At 41.0% G+C, this 22,242-nt stretch overlaps 1 protein-coding gene across 1 annotated transcript; it reads left to right on the top strand.

The window, feature by feature from the left end:
- The first annotated feature begins 1,123 nt into the window (after positions 1 to 1,123).
- On the top strand, positions 1,124 to 19,049 carry CHRND (cholinergic receptor nicotinic delta subunit). Its single transcript, XM_075864107.1, has 12 exons — positions 1,124 to 1,206; positions 2,469 to 2,614; positions 3,291 to 3,335; positions 5,061 to 5,170; positions 7,261 to 7,416; positions 7,638 to 7,753; positions 10,713 to 10,913; positions 11,107 to 11,218; positions 13,549 to 13,663; positions 16,823 to 17,033; positions 18,125 to 18,243; positions 18,569 to 19,049. The coding sequence occupies exons 1-12, from the start codon at positions 1,155 to 1,157 to the stop codon at positions 18,749 to 18,751; spliced, it is 1,566 nt and encodes a 521-aa protein (XP_075720222.1). The 5' UTR covers positions 1,124 to 1,154; the 3' UTR covers positions 18,752 to 19,049.
- The last annotated feature ends 3,193 nt before the right edge of the window (positions 19,050 to 22,242 follow it).

The following is a 22,242-nucleotide window of genomic DNA, read 5'->3' as shown; positions in this document are numbered from 1 at the left end:
GCCTTAATGGGCCAGAGCGTGCACTCTCTAAAATGTTCCCTAACCTATCCCCAGAGCACCCTGGACTATAAAAAGGGCTCTGCCCTTCCCCACCTTGGCCGGGCGTTGTTGTAGTTTGCCCAAGTTTGAATTGCAAATGGTCCCTTTGTGTTATCCTGCGCCCAGTGTTCTCATGCCCTGCTACCTGTATCCTGTATCCCATGCTGTGTTTAGTTCTTGAGCCTGTCTAGTGTTGGAGTCGTGCTGTGCCGCCTGCTGTTATACACAACGTCTGGTGTCATCTGTCATCCCTGATATTCTCTGCCACATCTGGCGCAACCTGCCACGCCTGCTGGTATACATAACGTCTGGTTTCATCTGCCACTCCTGGTACCATTCACCACGAACTGGCGCAACCTGCCACATGTAGCCCCATCCGTGCCAGAGCCTCTGCCATTGTCTGGACTATATCAGGTACCGTTATGCTACGAACTTTTATATAGACTGTGCATAGACTGTGACTTGGCCAGCTTTCTCTCCTCTATGGCGGAGCGGCATGGTGGGTCCACATACCCCTAGATCGTGACAGTATTGTTTGGGTATTTTAAATTAAATGTCCTTATTATTAATCTGAATTAATGTTATGCCTTAAAATAGATGAATGAAAAATTAGCTTTGGTTCCATGATCTAGTCCTCGACTTTACAAATATAGACCAATGAGCTGGAATTGGTGCCAACTTCACTGAAAGTTTTCTGGTATTCTGTCCACAATATTGTCAATAGGCTTTATAAAGGCTATAACACTAGCTCTCAGAGCTCTGGTGAAGATTCCCCTCCTGTAAAGCAATATTACATTTATTTTATGTACAGTTTTTATATGCACCAAATATAAATCTGATGATCTGCAATATAAGCCAATCTATACCATCCAGTGACTGATCTGCCCTTGTATCCCGCAGGCCCTACTGGCACTTTGATTTTTTTATTTTTTTTTCAGTTTATTCCTGGTATGTTATTTATTTTCTAGTGTTTTGCACCTGTCTCTGTCTGTCTACATTGCTGGGTCACATTTCCTTTTCATAGTCCCTTCCTTACTCTGAGCCCGGATGTGGAGGAAGGGCAGCAAAAGGGAACAGAGAAACTGCCCAAGGAAAAAGCGGTGGGATTGTGAATTATGGCACGATTATTGGCTATTGTCACACTGAGTATAGCTCTTTACTGTCCAGGTAAGGACTTCATGTTCAATGTTACATCTTCATATCTTAGTTGGTGTTTTTATGATCTAAATGACTAAAAAATTCATTTCATGGTTCAGTATTTACACAAATGTCACATTTATATCTACTATTAAAAGACGTACTTTGCATGTTACAAGTAAAATCACCATTTTCGTTTTTGCATGTTTTTAATGTATTACTGGTAAAATATAGATTTACCATTAACATTTCTAGGTTTTTGTGTAGCTGAATCATTTCTTTTTTAGGGCCTCTTATGTGTGGGTCAAACATAATTACTTCTATAGAAATGCACTAATGCTGGGTGATCTGGAAATGCATGTGTTAAAAAATATACTCAAGTGAGTTCTACAGAAGAGCTATTGCTAGTCTCCTAGTGTAACCTTGTACAGTGAATAGCTATAAGTCATTCCAGTGGGTATCGCTCCTCTTCATCAGACCTTAGAGAAAACAGTAGGATAAACTTCTAACTAGGAGCTAGCAAGCTAAGTTTTTCTTCACCAGAGGTAAAGGTTCTGTTTCCATCCCCCGTCCAAGGCAAAGGGGCTTGTTGGCAACCCGATGGCACCCAGCACCCGGAACACATGCCCTGGTAGCCCCGTAGTTACGTCCCTGGACAGATTAGATAGATAGATAGATAGATAGATAGATAGATAGATAGATAGATAGATAGATAGATAGATAGATAGATAGATAGATAGATAGATATTGATTTTAATTAGTTTAATTCTGGTTCCTGCCATCCCCAAGAATATGTAGGCTTAGTCCCAGTTCTGTGTGTAAGTGCAGCGTAGGGACCAACCTCATAGAGGTCGCCTTGTCGTGGCGGGTGGGCTCACACACTTTGATCAAAATGTGCACTAAGAACCTCACTATTGTAAGTAGATAGCTTTGGGGGCCTTACTTTACAACTATGCAAATGGAATTAGGAAGTTTGCTATGTTGGATTGCAACATACAAATACAATACACAGTAATTCTGTGTCTACATCTGCTGGTCGAAGTCCTTCCAAGTTCGGTTCTGGCTATAACCCACATAAATAAAATATATCAAGTATGTGTGTGCACATGTGTGACAATAGGAACAAGGCATGTGCAAATGTGAATATGTACAGTATAACAATGCAAATTAATGGTATGTAGATGCTCACAAAATGAGCTGAAGCTGAAGCCACACACTCTTAAACACACTTTGAACATAAAGAAGCCATCCAGAGCAGGACGAACAGTAATATCTGTCTTTGGTCCATCCAGGTTCTAAATCAGAAAGTGAAGAAGAACATTTACTGAGATATCTGTTTCAGGACAAGGGCTACAGGAAGGATCTCCGGCCTGTGGAAAGTCCTGATGATACAGTTGATATCTATATTGCACTGACTCTCTCCAATCTTATCTCGCTTGTAAGTCTATATGTTGTGCGAGGGGAGCCACGACCATTTTTTCATTTATTCATTGATTTTAAAACAAACACTAAACCTCCACAATGAAGTCTCTTTGCAGTTGTGTATAGAAATGATAAAGGGGTATTTCAGTTTCAGCAAATAAATGATTCTTTGTATAATGAAACATTATACCATGTTTCCAATATATTTTCTCTTTCAATTCCATATGGTTTTCAAGATCTCGACACATGGAAAATAAACAATATACGCTCTTATTTAATGGCAGCAAGCAGAGATCTTGAAAATCCTATGAAAATGATACAGAAAGTATATTGAAAAATTGTTTATCTCATACAAATAAATAACATTAATTTCATGAAACTGGCAGGCCTAATGACTGATATGACTAGGCAGACCATGGTCACTTCCATTACGGAGGATTTATTTGTCACAGGTCCCTTTAGAACAGTTTCACCTACTAGATTTTTCCTCTACTTTGTATTCCACCTACCTATTAAAACTGCTGAAAAGCCTGTCCATATAAATAATGCAGTACATAAACCAGTAGCGGCAAACGTTAGAAAAACCCAATTAATAGCTGCCCAGTGCAGGGTACCTGATAAATAGTGGACAATCCCTTTAAATTATTTTAATTTCATATCCTTTTTACCAAAAAACTTTATATTCATTGCAGAAAGAAGCGGATGAAACACTTACTACAAATGTTTGGGTTGAGCAGGTAAGTCAGTTACTAAAGGGTGTATAGGGTGATGATATGATTGGTGAGAACGTTGTAATTCAACATTGACACCAGATATTTTGTAATATAAAAATATGAATACGAATAAGTTCATAGTATGTGCACTATACAGGGCTCTATACAGTCATATAGTCAAGGCCTCCCCTGGCTATTTCCACATATCCTATCCTCTACCCGGTAACCCATGTCTATTTGATGGGCAACTGAGGGAGAATGTTGAAGAGGGAGGATGAAGATAAAAGGTCATATTGATTTTGTAATCTTTCGGCTGCCGTGGGAGGAAAGGAATAGGAGAGAATTTGATATTCAAGAATCTTTTCAGACCCATATTATGATATTTTATGGGTACAACAGAAGGCTAATTGTTACATGCCAAATGAATAAACCCTGTGTTCGCATGTTACCTTTATTATCACTGTGTGAGTCCCATGCAGTGGCCAAGGGCAACCTACAGGTGAGTCTGTGCCTTTTTGTTAAAGAGGCTTTGTCACCACATTATAAGTGCCCTATATTATACATAATCTGATCGGCGCTGTAATGTAGATTACATCAGTGTTTTTTATTTAGAAAACTATCATTTTTTACGGCGTTATGACAAATACTAGCTTTATGCTAATGAGTTTCTCAATAGACAACTGGGTGTTTTTTACTATATGACCAAGTGGGCGTTGTACAGAGGAGTGTATGATGCTGACCAATCAGTGACCAATCAGCCTCATACACTTCTCTCCATTCATTTACACTGCAGATCGCGATATAGCTATATCGCTATCTGCAGTCACATAAACACACTATAACGTTACTCAAGTGTCCTGACAATGAATATACATTACCTCCAGCCAGGACGTGATGTGTATTCATTCTCCTGACCACTTCTGTAGCGTCTCTGTGAGTTACAGCATAGCAGGCGTAGTCTCGCGAGATTACGCTGTAAGCTGTCATTCACAGCGAGACCTCGCTGTGCTGTGCTGTAAATCACACAGACGCTACAGAAGTGGTCAGGAAAATGAATACACATCACGTCCTGGCTGGAGGTAATGTATATTCATTGTGATGACACATGAGTAGCGTTATAGTGTGTTTATTTGACTGCACATAGCGATATAGCTATATCGCTATCTGCAGTGTAAATGAATGGAGAGAAGTGTATCACGTTGATTAGTCACTGATTGGTCAGCGTCGTACACTCCTCTGTACAACGCCCATTTGGTTATATAGTAAAACACGCCCAGTTGTCCATTGAGAAACTCATTAGCATAAAGTTAATATAGGTCATAACTCCGTCAAAAATGATCGTTTTTCTAAATAAAAAAACACTGCTGTAATCTACATTACAGCGCCGATCACATCATGTACAATATAGGCCACTTATAATGTAGTGACAGAGCCTCTTTAACTTTTTAGCCTGGGGCCCTAACTGCAGCACCGCCCGTATTACCCTGATGGCAGCCCTGAGCATGTATACCAGTCAGCTGTCCCAATTTGTAGATGGATAAATGTAAAGTTTAAGTGGAAGAAATATGATATGGATGGAATTAAGGGGATATTTCCTTTACATTTTGTAGTCTAAAAATTTAGAAGAAACAATTCTTGGGGCCATCAGGATAATTTTAAGTAACAATATGAATCTGAGTAGTAATAAATAATCACTTATGTGGATATATATGTTCTTCTAGTGTGATCATTTGTCAATTCTTTTTACAGGGATGGTATGATACACGACTGTCATGGAATAAGACAGAGTTCTATGGCATTGATATACTCAGAGTTACTCCGGACATGGTGTGGCAACCCAAACTAATCCTAGAGAACAAGTGAGAACAAAACAATGATATTTTATTACCCTATGAATTTCCGGTTTGATTTCACCATGGCCAAGAAGGGGAAGTATGGAGCAGGCTAACGGGCTGAGTCCGCTCCATACTCAGCGGGTGTCTGCTGTATGTTACAGCCAGGGCCAGCCATAGGTTGGATGGAACCCTGCGTAGGACTCTCTATTGCAGCCCACCACAAACCAAAAATGATCCACATATATATAGACACGCACATACTGGAACGTAAATGCTGTACATACATAAATGCACATATTTAGACATACAGGCAAATATATACACACACACACACATACACACACACGAGGCACGTATACACACACACTTAATGGAAAATATACAAATACATAAAGGTAAATATATAGAAATACAGGAAAATATATACCCACACAGGCACATATATGCTCATTACAGATAATGTAGTAGATGGTACCTGCATTCCTATGTAAGGCTGGGTTCACACGACCACATTAACGTCCGTAATGGACGGACGTATTTCGGCCGGAAGTCCCGGACCGAACTCAGTGCAGGGAGCCGGGCTCCTAGCATCATAGTTATGTACGACGCTAGGAGTCCCTGCCTCGCTGCCGGACAACTGTCCCGTACTGTAATCATGTTTTCAGTACGGGACAGTAGTTCCACGGAGAGGCAGGGACTCCTAGCGTCGTACATAACTATGATGCTAGGAGCCCGGCTCCCTGCACTGAGTTCGGTCCGGGACTTCCGGCCGAAATACGTCCGTCCATTACGGACGTTAATGTGGTCGTGTGAACCCAGCCTAAAACCACAGATAACACACAGTGATAACAGTCGACGCCTCACTGCAACAGCCGGGATAAGAGATAACTCTGATCCTGGCTGTTTAACTACTTAGATGCTGTGGTCGATAGTGACAGCAGCATCTAAGCCGTTTGAAAGAGGAGGTGGCCCCCTCCAACAGGCCATTGCCACCCAGTGACACGATCGCGTACTGCCAATGGTTCTCATGGCAGCCTGGGAACCTACTGAAGACCCCCAGGTCTGCCTCATATTAAAAAGGACCTGTGTTATTCTGCTGCCATACCTGCATTGCTCCCTTTCACACTATTACAACGCCATTTATTTTGTGTTTGTAGCTGCCTCAGTTCCTCTGCAATAAGACTCCACTCTCCTGCATTCAGCTTGGTTATGTCAGGGGCGCGCATAAACCTAAGCCGCTCTGACACCCTGCAGGTGGAATATTTAAGGAAAACATGTAGTAATCGTGGTAAATTGGGGACAGCAAAATGACTTTTGCAAAATGGGCATGAAAAAAACTTGCACATTTTGAAGCCATTAATGATCCACTATTAGTTTTTTAAATGCTGATAAAAAAAATGTTTATTACATTTAAGAGTTTTAGGAAATTTCTTAACATTATTTAGCTTTGACTTTTCTTTATTTTTTATTTTACGTAAAAAAAATAAATCTAATATATAAAATTATACCACATATTACAAACATAACATAAGTATTTAAAGCAGTCTTTGCCCCGGTTTGCAAAGTACACCCTGTAAAAGGTAGGGCAGGTAATCCTGCTATTGGGTGCTTTACTGCTGAACTATCTTCTCCGTTCCGGGACTCTGATATGTGACTGTGACTGTCCGAATCATAAAGCATTGGCTGTGTGGAACAGAAATCGCTTTCTCTGTGCATTCCTATTAAACTCACATTGACCGCCTCATAGGAATTCATAGAGAGAGTGACTTCCGGACCTTTAAGCTGTTGGCAACTTACTCAGCCAACCAGAACCCTACTCTGTACTGATGAGGAGCAATAAGTCTGAAACAAAGCTGTCAACAGATGGGTGTCTCTGGTTTTGCTATTAACCTGAGTCCTGATTCAAGGCCCTTTAAAGGATCAGACATTGACTTACAAGGTAGTCAACTATAAGTGATACTAGAGAGACAGATTTCTTACTTCCAGAAGAGTGCTGTTTAGCGGTTTATAAGTCTCGTCACAATTTATTTGACGTTCATGACTTTTTAAAAAAAATTGGCAGTAAATTACTCATTATTAGATATCATTGTGTATAAATGTTTCCTTACTTTCAGCAATAATGGAAACTTTGAGGTGGCCTATTACAGCAATGTGCTTATATCAGAAGACGGATACATATACTGGCTGCCTCCTGCCATATTTCAAACTCCTTGCTCCATCAACGTCAACTACTTCCCATTTGACTGGCAGAACTGTTCTCTTAAATTTAGGTAACTATAGAACATAACTATTTGGTGGTGTTCTGAGATGGCTTACTTTGTATTATTTATGTTGGGAGCATCACCGAAATGACTTTCTTAAGCAACCTATACCAATGTACTGTACCACTGCTGTATAGACTGCTTGGACTTGCTATCCTCTCATGATTACACTATACTGCCCTTATACAATGGACTCTAACACATATTATTGTGTGTGTATATGGTTGCAGTTCCTTTACCTACAATGCTAAAGAGATCAACCTGCGTCTGAAAGAAGAAGTAGATGACGAAACTAAGAGAAGCTACCCAGTGGAATGGATTGTCATTGATCGAGAAGCTTTCACAGGTACTTTAGTCATCTAGTTCTTAAAGATATAGTATGAAGGCCTTACACAGAAAATAGTTGTCAGCTGATCTTTATTTTCCTCCATCGGTGGTCAGTGCCCTGATACAATGCCATATTCACTGTATCTTTTTGTTTAACATTATTTTACAGTTAAAGGGGTTTTTCAGTCATAGCAAATTACAGAAAATTGATTGGATATGTTGTCACTTGCTGTGCAGCAGATTCTTCTAAATTTTTCCTTCACAGCGCCACTGCCGTCACAGCGTTGTGGAAGTACTGCAACTTGGTCTGACTCACATGACCTGGACCTGGATAGGAGTGGCGCTGTGTAGAGAAGATGCTAAAGGGGCCTCAGCCCTTCATTTCATGATTAATGGAGTTCCCTACGTTCAATCCCCTATAAATAACAAGTGATAATGTATTCTAGACATATGCTGGCAGTTGCTATGACTGGAATTCTCCTTTCAGAATACGGAATATATAATGAGCTTTAAATAGTGAATGATAGTACAGCATAGTATTGTGTATTTTTTTTTATCACTTTTTATTACTTCTAAACATAAAGTTAAATATCACAGATTAATTATTATTATAATAGATTTTTACACACTGAAATATCAGGCCTCTCTTATAAGTTAGGCTTCGTTCACATCTGCATTGTACCTTCCATTCTAGCGGATCCGTCAGAGGACCACAAGAACGTAAGTAAATGTTTCAGTCAAAAAACCCATTGATTTCAATGGGTTTTGTTTTTGCATCAGCTGTGCTCTGTTAGGCCCCATGCACACGACCGTAGATTTCGTCCGTAATTACTGTCCGTAATTACTGACCCATTCATTTCCATGGCTGACTGACACCTTTCTATATTTGCAGGAAGGTGTCCGTGCTATAGAAAACTTTCATAAAAAATAGGATGTGTCCGCAGCCATCCGTGGCCGGCCGTGCTCGTAATCACGGACCGTGTTAACAGGAACTGTCGTGTGCATGGGGACTTAGGCTCCGTTCCGTCAGGTTTCCATTTTTTTTTTTTACTACAGCAATAGCGTAGTCTGCTGCGCTATTGTTTCCGTAAAAAAATGACGGAAACCTGACGGAAAGGACCTTTCCATTTTTCTTTTAACATTGAAGCCAATGGATGGCGGATACAAACTTATATGCCATCCGTTTGTATCAGTAAGGCTTCGTTCACTTCTGCGCTAGGGCTCCGTTCCGACGTTCCGTCAGAGAGTTCCATCGGAATGGAGCCCTGACAGACACAAACGGAAACCATAGGTTTCTGTTTCCATCACCATTGATTTCAATGGTGACGGATCCAGTGCCAATGGTTTCCATTTGTCTCCATTGTGCAAGGATTCCGTCGTTTTGATGGAATCAATAGCATAGTCGACTACGGTGTTGATTCTGTCAAAACGACGGAACCCTTCCACAATGGAGACAAATGGAAACCATTGGCACCGGATCCGTCACCATTGAAATCAATCGTGATGCAAAAGGAAACCTACGGTTTCCATTTGTGTCTGTTAGGGCTCCATTCCGATGAAGCCCTAGCGCAGGTGTGAACGAAGCCTTATGCATTACGTTTAATGGATCCAATGTTCACATCACCGTTCGCTTTCCATTCCGGGGTTCCGTCGGATGTTTCTGTCGGGTGAACCCCGCAACGGAAAGTGAAAGTGAAACCACAGCATCCGTTTCCGTCACCATTGATATCAATGGTGACGGAAACATTGCTAATGGTTTCTGTTCGTCACCATTCCGGAAGATTTTTGTTTTTCAGACAGAATCAATAGGGCAGTCGACTCCGCTATTGATTCCGTCGTTAAAACGGAAACCTGCCAGAATGGTGATGACCGGAAACCACTAGCGATGTTTCCGTCACCATGTGAACAGGTCGGTGATGTGAACAGGCCCTAAGGCCTCATGCACACGAACGTAAAAACGCCCGTAATTACGAGCCGTAATTACGGGCTCATAGACTTCTATAGGCCGCGGGTACCTTCCCGTTTGCTTACGGGAAGGTGTCCGTGCCGTTGAAAAATATAGACAATGTCCTATTTCAGGCTGTAATAACGGTACATAGAAGTCTATGGGGCTCCCGTAATTACGGGTGGCTACGTGTGTGCACCCGTAATTACGGGAGCGTTGCTAGGCGACGTCAGGGGATAGTCACTGTCCAGGGTGCTGAAAGAGTTAATTGATCGGCAGTAACTCTTTCAGCACCCGGGACAGTGACTACCGCTGGAGTTAATAGTATTAAAAGTTAACTTACCCAGAACTCTTCTTCTTCTTCTTCCTCCAGTCCAGCCTCCCGGGATGACATTTCATCCCATGTGACCGCTGCAGCCAATCACAGGCCAATCACAGGCTGCAGCGGTCACATGGACTGCCGTGTCATCCTCAAAAGAGGGACGCGTCACCAAGACAACGGCCAGGGTACGTATGAACTTTTTTTTACTTTCAAACGCTGCAGAAACTCTGCCTGGAAGGGGCTGCCAATTAGTGCAGAGAAAACGGGTCCGTAAATACGGGTGGAATACTGGTGACACCGGACCTGTATTTACGGGCACGGGTCCGTAAATACTGGTGGAATACGGATCGAATACATATGACAATGGACCTGTATTTACGCCAGTATCTACGGCAGGAAAAAAATAACAGCCTTAAAATGACAGCAAGAAAGATGCAAAGATAAAAACGGATCAGTTAAAAACGGAGTATATCTGATGACAAACTGACACAAACGGAAAGAAAAGAGTCCATATATATTTTACCTTTGGTTGGATTCAGTCTGGCATCAGTCAGTCAGTCTGTTTTTTGTTTTTTTTTCAAGGGATCCGCTAAAACGGATGCCACAATGCAGATGTGAACAAAGTCTTAAGTGTCTTAAAAATAAAGTAAATCATAATCTTATATCTAGTGCAGGGACTGATACTGTGATTCTTTTTGTTATGTTTTGCAGATAATGGAGAATGGCAGATTGTCCACATTCCAGCCAAAAAGAACATTGATAGGAGTGCTTCTCCAGACAGCACCAAGTACCAGGACATCACATTTTACCTCATTATTAAAAGGAAACCCCTATTCTACATTATAAATATCTTGACTCCTTGCGTACTGATTGCTTTGATGGCCAACCTTGTATTCTATCTGCCAGCTGACAGTAAGTGCCCTGTCAATTGTAGATATAGCAGTAAAACAGTTAGTGAGGTCACGTGAGGAAAGCAGTGACTGCGCTGGAAGTAATTTAAGGCAACCTTTGGCATGAGTGGATGGACTGGCACAATCACATCATGCTCTTAGGTATGTGCTAAAAACATTAGAGCAGTGGGTCTGTAACTTCATATTTCCGGCAGGTGGGGAGAAGATGACCCTGGCCATTTCTGTGCTGCTGGCTCAGGCTGTCTTCTTGCTTCTGATCTCACAGCGCCTCCCAGAGACCTCCTTGGCAATTCCTCTCATTAGCAAGTGAGTGACTATAAGTATCAGTATTGAGTTCTACACAGTAAATATTGCTCGTAAAACCAAACACCCAACAGTTTTTGTCTGTCTATTGTATCTAATGTATCATGTTGTAGCATTTACGCAACCTATATTTCGATATATATATATATATATATATATATATAAATATGTATATATATATACAGTGAAGGAAATAAATATTTGATCCCTTGCTGATTTTGTAAGTTTGCCCACTATCAAAGACATGAACAGTCTAGAATTTTTAGGCTAGGTTAGTTTTACCAGTGAGAGATAGATTATATAAAATAAAATTAAAAAAAATCATATTGTCAAAATTATATATATTTATTTGCATTGTGCACAGAGAAATAAGTATTTGATCCCTTTGGCAAACAAGACTTAATACTTGGTGGCAAAACCCTTGTTGGCAAGCACAGCAGTCAGACGTTTTTTGTAGTTGATGATGAGGTTTGCTCACATGTTAGATGGAATTTTGGCCCACTCCTCTTTGCAGATCATCTGTAAACCATTAAGATTTCAAGGCTGTCGCTTGGCAACTCGGATCTTCAGCTCCCTCCATAAGTTTTCGATGGGATTAAGGTCTGGAGACTGGCTAGGCCACTCCATGACCTTAATGTGCTTCTTTTTGAGCCACTCCTTTGTTGCCTTGGCTGTATGTTTTTGGTAATTGTCGTGCTGGAAGACCCAGCCACGAGCCATTTTTAATGTCCTGGTGGAGGGAAGGAGGTTGTCACTCAGGATTTGACGGTACATGGCTCCATCCATCTCCCATTGATGCGGTGAAGTAGTCCTGTGCCCTTAGCAGAGAAACACCCCCAAAACATAATGTTTCCACCTCCATGCTTGACAGTGGGGATGGTGTTCTTTGGGTCATAGGCAGCATTTCTCTTCCTCCAAATACGGCGAGTTGAGTTAATGCCAAAGAGCTCAATTTTAGTCTCATCTGACCACAGCACCTTCTCCCAATCACTCTCAGAATCATCCAGATGTTCATTTGCAAACTTCAGACGGGCCTGTACATGTGCCTTCTTGAGCAGGGGGACCTTGCGGGCACTGCAGGATTTTAATCCATTACCTCGTAATGTGTTACCAATGGTTTTCTTGGTGACTGTGGTCCCAGCTGCCTTGAGATCATTAACAAGTTCCCCCCGTGTAGTTTTCGGCTGAGCTCTCACCTTCCTCAGGATCAAGGATACCCCATGAGGTGAGATTTTGCATGGAGCCCCAGATCGATGTCGATTGGCAGTCATTTTGTATGTCTTCCATTTCCTTACTATTGCACCAACAGTTGTCTCCTTCTCACCCAGCGTCTTACTTATGGTTTTGTAGCCCATTCCAGCCTTGTGCAGGTCTATGATCTTGTCCCTGACATCCTTAGAAAGCTCTTTGGTCTTGCCCATGTTGTAGAGGTTAGAGTCAGACTGATTCATTGAGTCTGTGGACAGGAGTCTTTTATACAGGTGACCATGTAAGACAGCTGTCTTTAATGCAGGCACCAAGTTGATTTGGAGCGTGTAACTGGTCTGGAGGAGGCTGAACTCTTAATGGTTGGTAGGGGATCAAATACTTATTTCTCTGTGCACAATGCAAATAAATATATAGAATTTTGACTATGTGATTTTCTTTTTTTATATATATAATCTATCTCTCACTGGTAAAATTAACCTAGCCTAAAAACTTCTAGACTGTTCATGTCTTTGACAGTGGGCAAACTTACAAAATCAGCAAGGGATCAAATACTTATTTCCTTCACTGTATATATATGTATATATATATATATATATATATGGATACATACAATATAGATCAATAGTATCTCTAGGTCCTTCACTTCATACAGTTACATTGTAATTTGCATGCCATTTTTGCAGCATTCCACAATGTTTTAGTATATTATGTGTCTTATTTACACATGATTGTATTATTAAGAACTGGATATTTTGTGGAGTCAATAGAAGTTTGCTCCACCCAAGACCTATAATATTTTCTAAAGCCAACAACCACCAGGAGGAGGCACTTGTACTAGCAGAATGGCTATCCATGGAAAAAATAGGATTGGTGTACCTATCTAGGTCACACCATCGGTTGTTCATATCTATACAACTATGAAGTCTGCTGTCATTTCTATTAAACGCTTCCATTGCTTTTTATAGTTGGTGCTTGATATTGCCAGTATATATATTTATATCATTATATATGCACACAGAATAATTCATTATATATCTAATAATTTTATTGTTTAACCAAACCTATGAAGAACGGCAAAATCAAGCAGTATTGTATAGCTGATTTTTTTTCTGTCTATTCTTCAGGTACCTGATGTTCATTATGGTGCTGGTGACTATTGTGGTTGTGAGCTGTGTTGTTGTATTGAACATGCACTTCAGAACTCCCAGCACACATATCATGTCAGATCGCATGAAGGAGGTATGTTCAGAGAACCTGCACTGTGGTACCTCCAAGATAAACACATTCAAATGATAACAAGACATATAAAGGATTTTTAGCTTATTGTCTATTGTACATTGTTTGGGTGCACTCACTGGTCCAGGGATTTCGTCTCATTGCTAGACTGGAGTCTGGAAGGGATGTTTTCCCTGTAGGGCAGGGTTCAGCAAACTGTGGCACCGGTGCCACAGTCGGCACGAGGAGCATGGTTTGCTGGCACACTTCCCTCACCCAGAGTCCAACGCCGTTGTTTGCTTGGCAGTGCTGGACACAGGAAGAGAAAGCGGAGCTTCATTATGCGCTTGGTGGCGCTGATCAGCAGGAGAGAGAGCAGTGTTTCATTGTATTTGTCGATGCTGAACACTTGGCAAACAAACAATGTAGCACTGCTTTCTCTTCTGGTGTTCAGCATCACCAAGCGCTTAAAGAGGCTCTGTCACCAGATTTTGCAACCCCTATCTGCTATTGCAGCAGATAGGCGCTGCAATGTAGATTACAGTAACGTTTTTATTTTTAAAAAACGAGCATTTTTGGCCAAGTTATGACCATTTTTGTATTTATGCAAATGAGGCTTGCAAAAGTACAACTGGGCGTGTTGAAAAGTAAAAGTACAACTGGGCGTGTATTATGTGCGTACATCGGGGCGTGTTTACTACTTTTACTAGCTGGGCGTTCTGATGAGAAGTATCATCCACTTCTCTTCAGAACGCCAAGCTTCTGGCAGTGCAGATCTGTGACGTCACTTCCCCAGGTCCTGCATCGTGTCAGACGAGCGAGGACACATCGGCACCAGAGGCTACAGATGATTCTGCAGCAGCATCGGCGTTTGCAGGTAAATCGATGTAGCTACTTACCTGCAAACGCTGATGCTGCTGCAGAATCAACTGTAGCCTCTGGTGCCGATGTGGCCGACACGATGCAGGACCTGTGAGTGACGTCACAGATCTGCACTGCCAGAAGCTGGGCGTTCTGAAGAGAAGTGGATGATACTTCTCATCAGAACGCCCAGCTAGTAAAAGTATTAAAAACGCCCCGATGTACGCACATAATACACGCCCAGTTGTACTTTTACTTTTCAACATGCCCAGTTGTACTTTTGCAAGCCTCATTTGCATAAATACAAAAATGGCCATAACTTGGCCAAAAATGCTCGTTTTTTAAAAATAAAAACGTTACTGTAATCTACATTGCAGCGCCTATCTGCTGCAATAGCAGATAGGGGTTGCAAAATCTGGTGACAGAGCCTCTTTAAAGGGGTTTTCCATCTTCTGACAACTGATGACCTATCCACCGAATAGGTCATCAATACGTGATCTATGGGTGTCCGACACCCTAACCCCGCACAGATGAGCTGGTCCAGTGCCTCCGTGCACCAGACGTACATGCCGGAAGCAGTTAGCTCCGGCCACGGAATAGCGGCCGAGCAGCAGTATTGCAGCTCTGCTCCTATTCTTGTGAATAGGAGCAGTTCTGCAGCACAGCCGCTATGCTATGTATGGAGCCAACTGCTTCCGGGCTCCGTACATAGCATTATGTGCCACAACATCCGGTGCCCGCAGGCCACCGGTGTGGCTTATCGGTGCAGGGTCCAGGTGTCGGACCCGCACCGATGACATACTGATGGTCATCAGTTGTCAGAAGGTGGACAACCCCTTTAATGAAGCGCTGCTCTCTCCTGGTGATCAGCGCCGCAAGGACAGTAACCGCTCTGTAAAAGAAACAGCAAAATTTGGCAGTTTACTCTCCTATGTGCACCACTCCCTCCACACTGGTGTTCATTAGCCATGGTCTCTCCTATGTGCACCCCCCCAAGTTGGTGTTCAGTAGCTTCGGTCTCTCCTATGTGCACCCCCCAAGCTGGTGTACAGTAGTCGTACTCTCTCCGATTGTACAGCACACCCCAGCTGGTATTCAGTGGCCATGAACTCTCCTGTGTGCAGTTCCTCTGAGCTGGTGTTCAGTAGCCACAGTCTCTCCCAAGTGCACCCCTCAAATGTGGTGTTCAGTAGTCACTCTCTCCTGTGTGCAGCACCCCCAAGCTGGTGTTCAGTAGTCACAGTCTCTCCTATGTACACCCCCCAAATCTGATGTTCAGTAGCCACGGTCTTTCCTATGTATGACCACCCCCAAGTTGGTGTTAAGTAGCCTCGTATGCACCACAGATGGACCGTCTTTGCATAGAAAGTCAGGGACAAGGGTCACACTGAAATGTAAGTTTATATAACTGATTAATTGGTTTATGTCACATACGTGGTAACAGTTTGTCTTATATGACATTCACGTTTTCATAGCACACTGAGTACTTCATCGTTGATTTTTTTTTTATCGGCATATCATACACAAATGGTTGCCTACCCCTGCTCTAGTAGCTCTAGTAGCCTTTTAGGAGTTGTTTTGCTTTCATCTAGATCCAAATGGTAGAATAATAGGTTAAACTTTTCTTCAACATTACGAAGCCTCAAAATCACTCTCAATGTAAATAAGAAAGCAATGTTTAGCATGAGGGTACTTCAAATAAAAGTAAGGAAGAAGTTTATATCGAAGTAGATGTGGTCAGAAAACGTAAGAAAGTAGACATTGTTCATATTTGCTGGTTGATTCTATATTCCTAATTTATTAATAATGGCTTAAAGATAGATAACCTAAAGCTAGAGGTGCTAGGCTAAAGATGCGGCAAATTTCCTAATGACGCGCACATTGTTTGATAGATTTGGCCCATCTTGGCGCATGATAAACTCCTTTCCCTTCTTTACACCACCTATTGGGTGGTATACTTTAGACCAGTATTCCGCGCCATAAAACTGCCACACGACAGTGATAAATTTAGCACATTTCAGGACTTGACAAATCTACAACCATATTCTAAGTATGTCACCAAACGTGGCGAGCATATTCTTATTGGCACCAACATTTAATAAATGCAATGAATTTCAAAAGTGTCAAAAATTGGGTGCCTCACTGGCCAGAATCGAGGCACAGCTACATTGATACAACTGCTCGATTGTACTAAAACCCACTCGCTCTAAATACTCTTTTTATATTTATCAGGCAAATTATTTTGATTAATACTATACTCTGGGTTAGGCTATATATGATACAAATAAAAATACACTATTCTGATTTTCTTTTACTTTCTAGATCTTTCTGAACAAACTGCCCCGTTTATTGCATATGTCCCAACCAGCAGAACCTGATCCTGAGCCATGGAATGGGGTTCTTCAGAGGCGCTGTAGTTCAGTGGGGTATATTGCAAAAGCAGAGGAGTATTTCAGCGTGAAGTCTCGAAGTGAACTTATGTTTGAGAAGCAGTCAGAGCGGCATGGGCTGACCAGTCGAGCTACACCGGCCAGTAAGAGAGTGTTTATGACCAACAAATAAGAATCAACTGTTTGTCTGTCTTTTGTAATTGTTACAATGTGTTATGCCAAAATTGGGCTGGGTAAATAAATAATAAGAAGTGAATAATCTTTATTATTTTAATGGCCATATAAATTAGCAATACCAGAAAACAAAGTAAAAACTATTTTACTGAAAACATACACACTAACTAAGGGGGCATCCAGTTCATATTGGCTCCTTTGAAGCTAAAAAAAATAATAATCCAAAAACCAATATATACGCACACATACACACATACTGTATATACATACATACATACATACATACATACATATTTACATACATACATACAGTACATACATACAATACATACAAACTTACAGTAGATACATACATACATACAGTGCAACCTCTTTGAGATGACCACCCATCATTTCAGTAAAAGTCTTCTAGAAGGATGGTCTTTTCAAAGGAGACAGACAATATACATAGGATATAGGGGAATTAAAAATCTGGTCTAGATTATGGGTGGTCTTCTCAAATAAATCTTTTGGGGAGGTTAAAGGATTATTTTTCATTTTAGACATTTATGGCATATCCACAGAATATGCCATAAATGTCTGATAAATACCGGTCCTAGCGGCCGTTGGCTGCTGCTTCCGAGCGGGGTCTGTTGAGAGGTGGCGATGCATACACACGGCTCTCCCAATTCTATACTACTGGATTTACAGAAATAACCGAGCAGTGGCCAATTAATTTATTTGCTCTCCTCAACTACACAAGTTTTCTGCAAAATGACTCGAACTTAGCTGAGCATCTCTCTCCTAGATCACTAGGCCAAATATGTCATATCATGCTTACCCCCCTCAGGCACATGACACAAAGGATTCAACCCACCTGAGCATTAAAGGAGTTTTCCCATTAAGCACATTTATCACCTAACCCCCTATAAATATAGTAAATGGTGATGAAACAGACATTAGTTTATAATATTCTATTGGAAAGCATTGGTACTTTAGCCATAGGCCTTCTTCTATTTAAAGAAAAAAAGGCCTTTATATGTTTAGTGATATTTTGTTTCTTTTTGGTCATCATTTGTAGGGATGAATCCACTGAATGCAGAGAACTCACATGACCAACTATATGGAGAAATAAAGCCAGCCATTGATGGGGCTAACTTTATTGTCAAGTATATGCGAGAAAAGAATGATTACAATGAGGTATGTGCGGTATTTATTCAACATTCATCTCACATTCTAAAATTATTTTATGACTTTTAGAGTATTTTTTATTATTACTATCACTTTTTGATAATCTTCGTGGGACACTGGTAAATGGGGTGGCAGAGACTTACGCACATTGATTTGTGCCCTAAATAAATTCATAATATTGGTCTAAGTGATATCACATATGCAGCAAGACATATACTCCATGTGTGATATACTGTGGGTCTTATTTTTTAATTAGTAATTATATGTTATATGATTGGCGAGTAGACATCTTACCTGTTACTTCTCTGGCTTATTCTTACCTCTTTACTTGCAGGAGAAAGACAACTGGTATCGTGTTGCTAGGACAGTTGACCGATTGTGCCTCTTTATTGTAACGCCAGTTATGATCATCGGGACCCTTTGGATATTTCTGGGAGGAGCTTACAACCAACCTCCTCTATATCCATTTTCTGGTGACCCCTATGATTACAAGGAAGGACATAAAAGATTGATATAGAACTTGACATCAAAGTCCAGCGGAAGATATACATGTCCATATGTAGGATGAAATATAGTTTCAATTAATTATTACAAGCATAGATTTATCAATGTCTAAAATATGTTTATCTTTTATACACTTGCCAAAGTGTGCCATGTGTTTATGGGATTTTCTGTTGCACCTTTTAGTTATTTTATATAGGAACCATCCTTTATAATTGTTTATTTAGATCAAAGTCTACAAATGTGTGTAAAGCTTCCCTTTTTTAATCACAAAAAATTGCAAAAAGTATTTGCGGATCAAAGAAATTAAGGAAAGAAAGCAGTAAATAGTAAAATTCTTTCATCTCAACATTTAGGCTTTGATTTTTTTTGTCATTTCAATTCCAATAATAATGTCATGATACCAATAAAGGATAAAAGTAAACGGGAGATCATGTTGACCACAGTATGTCAGTTGGTAGGATTTTTCACATGTTCCTGAAACATATAGGGATTTTACAGAGAACACAGGGCTTAATTTCCTCATGATCTCTTCTATTTTTGGCTAATAGATAGAGCAGGGGGTGGGGCTTATACAATAGGGCAGGGCTTAATATTCTATGCCTTTTATTGCAGACAGAGCCATTATGGAAGGTTCCTTCTGCAGCCAGTGTCTTACATATGTTTGTGAGAAGGAGGAGAGGGAAATGGCTGATCTCGGGGGAAAATATATTGAAGAATTCTTCATGCATTTCAGTTTTGATTGCAATATGAAACAGAATAATATGAGTGGAGAGGAAGATATTAAGGAAATGAATTGCTGGGATTTTTATAACTATAACTCTAGTGTTCCTTTAACTATTCTAACACACTGAATGTGCAAACAGTACGTCATAAGACGATTATTGCAACCATAGCGCCACATTCAACTGCCCATAGATACCATCTACAAATAAATGACCAAAAAGGAAAAGAACAAAAAGAATCAAAAAGAACAATGGCAGAACAGAATAAGAGAAAGAAGAGAAAGGATCAAAGAAAAGCATGGACCGCTAGGCATACCCCTAGCCACACCACAGGCTTCAAATTCAAGATACCAAATCCATGGCGACCATACTTTCAAATCTTTCCAAACAATTCTCATTAGTTAGAATCTACGTCAGCTTCTTTTTAACTAGGGAGAAGTTCACCAGTTTTCTTCCTGGAGCAGACAGTTGAGATCCCAGCAGCTGAGAAAATATATGATGTCAGGTTGCTGTATGTTCAAAAATGAAGGCTGCGCTCCATTTCTTTTTCTTTTCTTTTTTTTTTTTTTAGGACTGACTTGATCCTTAATCTCTGCTTTACTATAACTTTATTGCATCTAATAGGTTAATTACTGAAGTAGGATTGCAAAAACTTTTGTGGTGGTCGATGGCCCCAATACAATCACGTCCCACTTCTTCCACAAAGTGCTCCGAGCTCTTTCTCAAGAGGGAATCATGTTCTATGATTTTCAATCCAAGGTGTCTCCAATATCTGATTCCCATCTGACCAAAAAAGGCAATTCAGACATCAGAGAGTAGATATAAGAAATAGCCCCTTGCTGCGGTACACTTTAAGCAGTAGGTCTAACAATTAGAACAAAGTTCAATGTCCCCATATGTTTGTTTCAGTGATAGAATAAAGTGCTTAAAGGGGTATTCCCACAATCTACAATTATTACCTATCCACAGGAAAGATGATAATTGTCTAAACGCTGGGGGCCCCACCGCTAGAACCCTACTAATAAAGAGAACGGGGTCCCTAACCCTCTGTTCCTCCCCACTGCTTGACCTCAGTCAGGAGGACCTTGAATGGAGTGCATGTGCCCGACACTCAATTCAAAGTTTATAGGAATAACGGAAACAGCTGAGTACAGTGATCAGCTGTTTCCATCAGTCCCACAGACATCAAATAGAGCGGCGGGCACATGCTCGGCCGCCATTCCATTCAAGCTCCTTGTCACTGCGGGGGGTACAGTGAGGAGGATCTGGGGGTTCAGAACCCCTGTTCTCGCGATTGATAAGGGTCCTGTGTGCTGATTGGCAATTCTGGGAATACCCCTTTATTTGAGCAAATGTATGTATTCTGATTGGGGAAGGTTATAGGTGGTAACAAAATTGTTTAAAGTCACACAGAAGTGTCATTTTATTTGCATGTATCAGCCCTAGCCAGTTGTCCTTCAGTCATTTACAACACAATGCCCCAGTATGCTGCAGAACATAAAAATACAGCTGCTGCAGATCCTCTTTATGAAAAGGATGATAGGTTTTCATATCACTCAATTACTGGTGTACAGGAAACCCACTTTTACTCTTCACAAATCGGTTCCACAGCAACTGAGGTATATTTTGTGAGCAATAATGTACTCCCTGCTGTAAATTATGCTTGTTTTTAATATATGTACAAATTAAAAGCAACGTTTTTGGGTAATTTTTAGTGGTTGGCTATGGTTTAGAGGTAATAGTGTTTTCCTATTACCCCATAGGATGGATGTAATAGACGTGGTATATTCCTGACAGGAAAAGCTTTCAAGATGATGATAGGGAGTGATCATTATCCTGTAGAATATATTACTGCCTCCGTGTGTGACTGTTACATCCCTTGATGGTTCTCTTTGAGAAATCACTTGTTACGCTTCGTTCACATCTGCGTCGGGACCCCGTTCATGGGTTCCGTCTGAGCTTTCCGTCAGGGGAACCCATGAACGGAATCCAAACTGAAATGAATGGAAACCATAGGTCTCCGTTTGCATCACCATTGATTTCAATGGTGACAGATCCGGTGCAAATGGTTTCCGTTTGTCCCCGTTGTGTAAGGGTCCCGTCGTTTTGACAGAAGGAATAGCGCAGTCGACTACGGTATTGATTCCGTCAAAACGATGGAACCCTTAAACAACGGGGACAAACGGAAACAAATCAATTGTGATGCAAACGGAAACCTATAGTTTACATTTGTTTCAGTTTGGATTCTGTTCATGGGTTCCCCTGATGGAAAGCTCCGACGGAACCCATGAACGAAGCCCTGACACAGATGTAAACAAAGCCTTATTCTAGTTGTTGGCGACAGCTGTACTTTTGCTGGCATTATTTTCTGGTCACTGGTGTAAACTATCCTAACCCACATCATATCAATGATTAAAAGGATAGTGTTTTTTGTTTTTTTTTTGCAGCTATATGTCAGTAAACTGGGAGGATGGGCAGCCTGAGAATTTAATTCCTGCTGCTGCAGGTTCAGTAAACACACTTTTTTCATGGAAGGTAGCATATCTGCTAATAAGAACATTAGGTAATAGCTGTAAGGGTATGTGCACACGTAGTGACCAAAAACGTCTGAAAATACAGAGCTGTTTTAAAGGGAAAACAGCCCCTGTTTTTCAGACGTTTTTTGAGCAACTCGCATTTTTCGCGGCGTTTTTCGCGCCGTTTTCGCTGCGTTTTTTACGTCCGTTTTTGGAGCTGTTTTCATTGGAGTCTATGAGAAAACAGCTCCAAAAACGTCCAAAGA

The sequence above is a fragment of the Rhinoderma darwinii genome, chromosome 4 (assembly GCF_050947455.1).
Source record: "Rhinoderma darwinii isolate aRhiDar2 chromosome 4, aRhiDar2.hap1, whole genome shotgun sequence".
Classification (NCBI taxonomy): Eukaryota; Metazoa; Chordata; class Amphibia; order Anura; family Rhinodermatidae; genus Rhinoderma; species Rhinoderma darwinii.
Note: the sequence above shows the minus strand (reverse complement) of the source record. Positions and strands in the feature narration are given on the sequence as shown.